A 9,821-nucleotide genomic window follows, 5' to 3' on the forward strand; every position below is an offset into this window, starting at 1 on the left:
CCCTGCAAATTACGATACAACAAGTCTCTTGTGCCCCCAACACACCCAATACACTTGTCAGGTGTATAGGTGCACCAGTTCGGCGAAGAGATAGTGAAATACAAGTAGTATGAATGATTATGCGTAGTAATTGCAATCTTAAATAAAAATGGCAGCAAGCAAACATGTAACAGAACTGGTTGTAAACGGTGTTTTAATGCTTGAAAACAAGGCCTAGGGATCCTACTTTCACTAGTGGACACTCTCAACGATGATACCATAATTGAATACATAGATATTATCACTTCACTATGCTACTCTGAACCACTCTCCGATTTGATAATAAACACAAATTCATTGCGTAGGTCTGCATAAGCATTCCTTAAAGTTCGCATTCCCAATCTATGGACACCCCACGCTGTCACGTTGAGCATACAAAGATGGTAGTAACTAGTCAGCATGATTCCTAAGTATTTCTATAATTTAAGCATAAGAAATAAACATGGTGTGCACACGGTCACCTTCACACCGTTGGACAAGGTGTCCCCAGAGATCACATAATAAAACCACTTGAGAACACAATAGTTGAAGAATAACATCTACTTATTCAACTAGATTACAAAGCTCATGATCACATAAAGATCATACATGGAGAGATAGATAGACCATATAGCTACCAGTAAAGCCCTCGGTCTCGGGGGAGAACTACTCACTCCTTATCATGAGAGTCAGCAACAGCAACGGAGATGGCTGTGGAGTCGATGGAGATGGCTCCGGGGGCAATTCCCCGTCCTGGCAGGGTGCCGGAACAGAGACTTTTGTCCCCCGAATCTTGTCTGCGACGGCGGCGGAGCTACGAAACTTTTCGTGGATGGACAATGAGCATCTCAGCAATCTTTTTATTTACTATGAGTATAGCTTTTTATTGAAAATGCTTCATAGAATGCTCACTATGGTTCGCTGTAAATTTCCACCATGAATGATGCATGACTTAGATTAGCGGCCCAGACGTTTCTCTAACACATATACAAACTTCATGGACTTACAAGTTTCCATTTTATTTCGCACCTCTAGGCATCCATAAACAAAAGAACATGACATCAACTAAATATGAATAAGTGCAATGTTAAAAGCGTTCCCCATGAAATCATGGTTTTGCTAACTCCCTACTCGCAATTTGCAAACATATAAACTTCATAAGATAGTCACAATGATCAAGTTTATTAAGTGCAAGAAAGTAAATGTGCCATCAAGTTCGTGAGAGATTTACTGACTAATTTTCTCATGCGAAAATTTAATTTGGAAGATAAATAAAAACATGATGAACATACTTGGAATAGCAATAATGCTAGTAAGTAGATATGGTGGACACAATTGACAAACTTTGGTTATTGGTGGTTGGATGCACGAGTAGAGCTCATACTCAGTACATGCAGAGGCTAGCAAAAGACTGGAAGCGACCAACTAAGAGAGCAATAATGGTCATAATAATGCATAGCGACAAAACATTATCAATCAAAGCATCAAGTGATATTACATGTAAAAAACTAAATGATCATAGAGACTTTAGTTGACTGGTTGTAGTCATAACATGGTATAAGCATGTGCCAAGTCAACCCAATAAAGCATCAAAGGAGAATACCACAATATTATGCTTTGTATGATGGAAACAACACATGATTCTTTCAATGACACATTATGCACTCTCAGCTATTTGAGACAAGTCATGCTACAACAATAAATACTATTCATATGACAAGAATAACATCCAACATGACATGCCAAAGTCTATGCTACAATCTAGGCAAACTTCTTGTTGCATCACTATAGTCATGAAACATTTTACTCCTATCCAACACCAATCAACTTATTTGAAATAGCTCTCAAAGATGAAAAATAATATGGACCAGAGAGATAATCATACATAAATAAAGAATACTAACGGGCTCTGAACATAATTCGAGTGAAAGAACAAGAGCTAAACACAGTACTAGAAAACTATAACACTCGTAGAATAATAAGAACGAAAATTAGAGTGTTCTATGCAATTGAAACGGAGCGTGCCTCTCTCCAACAAATATGCCGGGATCCAACCATATGATACAGCGAATAAAATTAAACTGAAATATAGCGTATGAAGCAATACAAATATAGCGCATAGAAAGATGAGTTGTTGCTTTGTTGATGAAGAGGGGATGTCTCGGACATCCCCAAGCTTTGAGGCTTGTACCTCTTGGATATTTCTTGGGGTGATATGGGTATCCCAAGCTTGAGCTTTTGTCTATTCTTCATCTCATCACATCATTCTCTCTCTCTACACTTGAAAACTTCCTTCATACAAAACTTCACACAATTTTTTATTAGCATCATTATTACAATCAAAATAACAAATACACTGAGGTTTAGTTCTAACATATATCAAACATCTATTAAAGTATTAGCTACTGTATCAACCCCTTCAAAAAGCCTTTTGATCAAAATAACTAAAAAAGTAAAAGATTAAGAAGCAAATGCAAATAGTGGCAGAAATCTGCCAAAACAGAACAGCAGATAAAGATCAATATTTCCGAAAATCTTAAGTTGCTCTGCTCGAAAAGTGTTCAACTAACGAAAGTTAGATAATAACCTAGGGCATATGCACAAAATTTGGCAGCTCTAAATTTCGCTCTGGCTGTGAATACGAATTTTTACGGTGAGAGCACAAAATCTATTTTTAGGACAGCTATCAACTTTCCCAAATCTTACTTTCTTACTATTAGAGGTTATTCTTGGCACAAAAATGGAATAAAAATGATAAGAAGAGGTTATTACAGAGGTAATAACTTCCAAGATTCAACAAAATAAAAATTACAGTAATAAAATATGGGTTATCTCCCAAGAATGTTTTTCTTTAACGCCTTTCAGCTAGGCGCAGTAATTTGAGAAGATGCTCAAGAATTAAATCAAAAGAGAGCATCAAGGAGTAAATATGAAACACATTTAAGTCTAACCCACTTCCTATGCATAGGAATCTTGTACATAAATAAATTCACAAAGAACAAAGTGGCAAGCATAAGAAGATAAAACAAGAGCAACTTCAAAACTTTCAACATATAGAGAGGTGTTTTACTAACATGAAAACTTCTAAAGCCATATTTCCCTCTCTCATAATAACTTTCAGTAGTATCATGAATAAACTCAACAATATAACCATCACATAAAGCATTTTTATCATGAGTCACATGCATAAAATAATTAGTACTCCCAACATAAGCATAGTCATTCTTATTATTGTAGTGGGAGAAAATTCAACAAAATAGCTATCATTATTATTCTCATCACCATAATCATCAAATATAGGAGGCATATTGTAATCATAATTAATTTTCTCCTCAATAGTAGGTGGATTGAAAATAACATAATCATCATTGTAATCATCATATATTGGAAGCATAGTATCATCATAGCAAATTTCCTCCTCTAAAGCTGGGGAACTAAAAAGATCATTTTCATAAAAATTAGCTTCCCTAAGCTTAGAATTTTTCATAGCATTGGAAATAATGGTGTTTAAAGAATTTAGACTAATAACATTGCTACTAGCATGCAAGTAAAGTTCCATAGGTTGTCTAATTTTCTCTTCAAACACCTCATATCTTAACTCAAGATAAATACTATAAAGCTCTCTAATTTTGTTGTTGTTTTCCATTAATCCTAACTAGTGGAAATAAAAATAATAAACAAAAAGATATAATTGCAGAATCTAAAGGAAATAACTTCGAGCATTCACCAGCAACTAAATAACTTAGTAGCCAGAGTGTGAGTACCTTTTACCTTATCTCCCCGGCAACGGCGTCAGAAAAGAGCTGGATGTCTACGCACGCTTCTATTCTTGTAGGAAATGTTAGGCCTCCAAGTGCAGAGGTTTGTAGAACAACAACAAGTTTTCCTTAAGTGGATCACCCAAGGTTTATCGAACTCACGGAGGTAGAGGTCAAAGATATCCCTCTCAAGCAACCATGCAATTACGATAAAAGAAGTCTCTTGTGTCCCCAACACACTCAATACACTTGTCAGGTGTATAGGTGCACTAGTTCGGTGAAGAGATAGTGAAATACAAGTAATATGGATGATTATGAGTAGTAATCGCAATCTGAAATAAAAATGGCAGCAAGCAGACATCTAGCAGAACTGGTTGTAAACGATGTTTCACTGTTTGGAAACAAGGCCTAGGGATCATACTTTCACTAGTGGACACTCTCAACAATGATACCATAATTGAATACATAGATATTATCACTTCACTATGCTACTCTGAACCACTCCCATGTTTGATAATAAACACAAATTCATTGCATAGGTCTGCATAAGCATTTCTTGAAGTTCGCATTCCCAATCTATGGATACCCCACGTTGTCATTTTGAGCATACAAATATGGTACTAACTAGTCATGACAATTCATAAGTATTTCTATAAATTAAGCATAAGAAACAAACACGGTGTGCACACTATTACCTTAACACCGTTGGACAAGGTGTCCCCGGAGGTCACATAATAAAACCACTTGAGTAGCACAATAGTTGAAGAGTAACATCTACTTATTCAACTAGATTACAAATCTCACGATCACATAAAGATCATACATGGAGAGATAGATAGACCACATAGTTAAGGGTAAAGCCCTCAACCTCAGGGGAGAACTACTCACTCCTCATCATGGGAGTCAGCAACGGCGATGGAGATGGCGGTGGATTTGATGGAGATGGCTCCGGGGGCAATTCCCTGTCCCGGCAGGGTGCCGGAACAGAGAGTTTTGTCCCCCGAATTTTGTCTACGATGGCGGCGAAGCTACGGAACTTTTCGTGGATGGAGGCCTAATTTAATTAGGGTTCACGCGTCGGGAGGCTTCTTATAGGCGGAAGGAAGAGGTCGGTGGAGGCCAGGGGGGCCCAGACCACCCCTAGGCGCGGCCAGGGCCGCGCCTAGGCCTGGTCTGGCCACCCTGTGGCGCCTCCTCGTCTCTCCTCTGGACTTCGTCTTCGTTACGGTAAAATAAGATCTTCGGCTTTTGTTTCGTCCGATTCCAATAATATTTCCTATACAACTTTTCTAAAATACAAAACAACTGAAAATAGAGAACTGGCATTGTGGCATCTTGTCAATAGGTTAGTGCCGGAAAATGTATAAAAGTGCAACGAAGTGTGAGCAAAACATATATGAATTGGTGTAAAACAAGCATGGAGCATCAAAATGGAGACTCCGTCCACGAAAAGTTCCGTAGCTCCGCCGCCATCGCAGACAAGATTCGGGGGACAGAAGTCTCTGTTCCGACACCCTGCCGGGACGAGAATTGCCTCTGGAGCCATCTCCATCGACTCCACCGCCATCTCCATCGTTGTTGCTGACTCCCACGATGAGGAGTGAGTAGTTCTCCCCCAAGGTTGAGGGCTTTACCGGTAGCTATGTGGTCTATCTATCTCTCCATGTATGATCTTTATGTGATCATGAGCTTTGTAATCTAGTTGAATAAGTAGATGTTATTCTTCAACTATTGTGCTACTCAAGTGGTTTTATTATGTGATCTCCGGGGTCACCTTGTCCAACGGTGTGAAGGTGACAGTGTGCACACCGTGTTTGTTTTTTAAGCTTAATTTATAGAAATACTTATGAATTGTGGTGTCTAGTTAGTACCATCTTTGTATGCTCAACGTGACAACGTAGGGCGTCCATAGATTGGGAATGCGAACTTTAAGGAATGCTTATGCAGTCCTACACAGTGAATTTGTGTTTATTATCAAACCGGTGAGTGGTTCAGGTAACATAGTGAAGAGATAATTTCTATGTATTCAATTATGACATCATTGTTGAGAGTGTCCACTAGTGAAAGTATGATCCCTAGGCCTTGTTTTCAAGCATGAAAACACAATTTACAATCAATTCTGCTACATGTTTGCTTGCTGCTATTTTTATTTCAGATTGCAATTACTACTCATAATCATTCATATTACTTGTATTGCACTATCTCTTCGCCGAACTAGTGCATCTATACACCTGACAAGTGTATTGGGTGTGTTGGGGACACAAGAGACTTCTTGTATCGTAATTGCAGGGTTGCTTGAGAGGGATATCTTTGACCTCTACCTCCCTGAGTTCGATAAACCTTGGGTGATCCACTTAAGGGAAACTTGCTGCTGTTCTACAAACCTCTGGCACTTGGAGGCCCAACACTGTCTACAAGAATAGAAGAGTGCGTAGACATCAGCTCTCAACGCGCACTGCATGCACACGCTACAGAAGCTACCGCCACCATCTTCCATCGGCCCATCTTCAGGAACGAGATCATTACATTGACTTTGTCAGGCCAGCTATTGATACCGCCAGATAGCGTCACCATGTTGTACGCATCCATCATCACACATTTGCCGTTGAGACCTTGTTTCATCTAGAACAACCGCTGCTACGTCAACTTGGAAGGGAGCCACCGTAGCCCCAAGCGCCAAAAGTCAAAGCCCCCCTTCTCGGAGGCCAAGCCTTAGGGCGTCGCCTTCTACCATGAGGAACGACCCCGGGGCTGTTGCGCCGCGCCAGGAGGCCAAGCCTTCCACACCGAGAGTAGCACCACGTGAGGAAGAGGTTGTACCGCACGATTGGGCTTCACCCGACGGCGTCCTCCGGGGGCGGCAAGGGGGGAGGGGGGTTAGGGGCGGTGACGTTAGGGTTCGCTGGAGCAGCCCCGAGGAGAAACGCGAGCGCGGTTTTCTTTCGCGTCCCAAGAAGCAATTCATCCGCTGCAACCATTGTGATCGTCTTTCTTTTGATGGCTTGGTGTTTGTGGTGTGTCACCCTTGTTTCCAATGTTGAAGAGGGAATTAACGTTAGTGTAGTCAAATGTTTAACTGAACTTCGGAAAATGAAATCCAGGATCCAAAGTACAACCTCTATCCCAGTGTTCCACGCGTATCCATAAGTCATCAATTTGATAAATGTAATATAAATTGTATAAGATAGAAATTATAGTAATAGAAAGTATAGCATTTAAAGTTTTTATTTCGTTTTTGTTGTTTGAAATATATAACTTGTACTCCTCCGTTCCATAATTTTTTGTCTGGATTTGGATATATCTAGACACATTTGTTTTATAGATACATACCAATCCACGACAAGCATTATGGTACGGGAAAGAGTACGTTGGCCAAATTGATGATCTGGATACGCTTAGGATCTGTACACTCGACCGAGTAGAAGATTCAAGCATTTGCATACTGAACAAGGTCGATGTTTGCCTACTGATCCAGTAATTTGCAACAGATTTGATGCATACTTGACAGTATACAGTTTGGGCGGATAAAAAGAAAGTGTTGACATTATGCAACAAAATGTTGACATTATGCAACAAAATGTTGACATTTTGCCAGCAAGAAAAAGGAAGTGGTGTGCATAAGATCGTGATGGGGCATAATTCATTCCAATATTCCCGGATCATGTTTCTGAACACAAGAATGGCAAATACTTTTTTTTTTCGCGGGCACAGAATGGCAAATACTAGACGATGGAGATGCAGGAAAACAGAAGCTAGTAAATTACAGTTCTCAATTCTCTACTTTACTGTCATCGTGTAGTAAACTCTCAAGCTGGCAAAGACAATGCAGACAACACAGTCCCTAAAACTTTTTACTGTTGGGCTAAAAGTAAATCACCTGCCTGGGCTGCGGCGTATGCTGTTGCTCCTCAAAACGCGGCGGGTGTTGTGGCGGCACAGGGGGAGGTGCCGACCGCCTCATCCAGCCCCAGGGTGGCGGCGGCCGCTGGTAGTGCTGCATATGTGGCGGTGCCCGTCGCGGCGGTGCAAGCGGCCAGCGCCATGGCGCTTGCTGTCGCGGCAGCACTGAGGGCGCGCCCGGGCACGGTGCAGGATTGGACAGCGGCACCGTCGGTCGCCAGAGTGGTCGCGGTCCTGCAGGCTGAAGATGATGCTTGAACGTAGGCGGCGCTCCAGGGCCTGGCGGCGGTGGCACCTGGGACGAACCGAAGCCTACTGGTGGGGTAGGGAGCAGCGGCGAGACGAAGCGTGCCGGTGGCGCAGAGAGCGGCGCCAATGTAGGCCGGCTCCAGCGCGGTGGCAGAGACGAGCTGGAGTCTGGTGGTGGTGGCGAGCCGGAGCCTGGTGGCGGGGGCGAGTCGATGCCTGGTGGTGGTGGCGACGAGAGGATCGGCTCCAACTTAGGCTGGCGACGGCACGGCGACGAAGGCGGAGCAGGCACCATGGTCTGTGGCCGCGGGGACGATGGGGCCGAAGGCGGCGGAGTCGGGGAGCGCACACGCAGCGGTGGAGTTGACGGTGGCGGCCGCCAAATCTCCCCCTTCTCCTCCTCCTCCTCGTCCTTCACCTTCCCCTTCTCGGACGCGGCACGGCGCGGGTAGGCAGAGCCGCGCGTCCGCTTGGACCGCGCGCGGCGCACCGCCAGCGAGAGCACGTGGTCGGCGGGCCGGGGCATGGGCTCCAGCGGCTCCGGCGGGTCCTCCCCGAAGCCGGCGAAGCCTGCCACGGAGCCGATGGGGCACTCCGTCCAGCCGATCGCGGCGACGTCGGCCACGGCCTGCGCGGCGACGACGCTCGCGGCGGAGAGCCGGGCCGCGGTGTGCAGCGTGGAGCGGCGCGGCGGCTGCAGGTCCACCTGCCCCACCAGGTGCTCCATGATTCGCCTCTGCTCCCTCGCAACAACAACGCGAACTCCATCCCGTCACGCAAACAGCGGCGGAAGCCAGACGGTGAAGAAACTGAAGGTAAATGGAAGAAAACCTTGGTGAAGCGGTGGAGCTTGGTGAAGCCATGCACGGAGATGATCTGCGAGCGGGCCGTACATAGCAGAATCAAACGCGCAGCATACATGAAATCCCGAAACAGATTTATATTCATATCAAAGTGCAAGCAGAAGCAACAGATTTAGTAAAAATGGTGGTAGAACAGATTTAGTCAGCAAAAAGAGGACGAACAAAGTCAGCAATGTAAAAACAGGAACGAACAGCGGCCGTAAATAGCAGAATCGAACGAGCACAACAAACACATCATATTCCATATACGAAATCCGAGAACAGATTTGGTTAAGACTGAAAGAAGAATGGACAGATTTAGTAAGAAAAGGACTGAAAGAGGGACAGATTTAACTACTGTACGAAAAATGAAAGACGAACAGATTCAGTGAAGTAAAAAACAGGAAACGAACTGCGACCTCAGAGTTTCGATTCGATTCGATTGGAGAGCGTGATCCATGATACGGGAACAAACATGAGGGATGAAGTTGGAGCGCAAACAATACGTACGCGCGGTGGTGGCGGGTACGTTACCTGCTCCGGTCGTGGGACCCAGCTGCAGTCTTTCCCCTAGCCTGAGCAACAAGACAAAACCAGGGGCACGATGTTGCAGCAGGTAAAAGTGCTAGAGAGGTGTTAAAACATCAAACCCATTATTTCATCTCTCAAAATAATTGCAAAAATTAATAAACCTCAACATTATGCTTGCAACAAGATTCATTATTAGCATAAAATATTTACAATCTACGCAAATAATTCTGAACACAACTATATTTATCCTCCATTGTAAAGGTAGGAGAGGTCAAGAATAAAGTGAACTCTCTTAAATCGTCACAACCAATATTCCAATAAATATATTTTTTCTTCCCCAATAAACTAGTCACCATTGTTATAAATGAAGGACCATGAAGCTAAACTAGGCCATCATTTAAACCATTATCAAATACTAGCAATCTGAAAAGATAAATCTTATTAGGAGCCACAATACCGTTGGCATCACTTTTATCTTCTCCTAGTATACCTTTGGTCCATTTATCATCAAAGGAGCTAACTG

The 9,821-nt window shown here is 43.2% G+C and overlaps 1 protein-coding gene across 1 annotated transcript; it reads right to left on the reverse strand.

Annotated features, from left to right (window-relative positions):
- Positions 1 to 7,512: 7,512 nt before the first annotated feature.
- On the reverse strand, positions 7,513 to 9,273 carry LOC127295590 (uncharacterized). The gene is made up of 2 exons (XM_051325554.1): positions 8,757 to 9,273; positions 7,513 to 8,661 (listed from the first exon to the last, which is right to left on the reverse strand). The coding sequence occupies exons 1-2, from the start codon at positions 8,871 to 8,873 to the stop codon at positions 7,639 to 7,641; spliced, it is 1,140 nt and encodes a 379-aa protein (XP_051181514.1). The 5' UTR covers positions 8,874 to 9,273; the 3' UTR covers positions 7,513 to 7,638.
- Positions 9,274 to 9,821: the final 548 nt, after the last annotated feature.

The sequence above is a fragment of the Lolium perenne genome, chromosome 4 (assembly GCF_019359855.2).
Source record: "Lolium perenne isolate Kyuss_39 chromosome 4, Kyuss_2.0, whole genome shotgun sequence".
Taxonomy (NCBI): domain Eukaryota; kingdom Viridiplantae; phylum Streptophyta; class Magnoliopsida; order Poales; family Poaceae; genus Lolium; species Lolium perenne.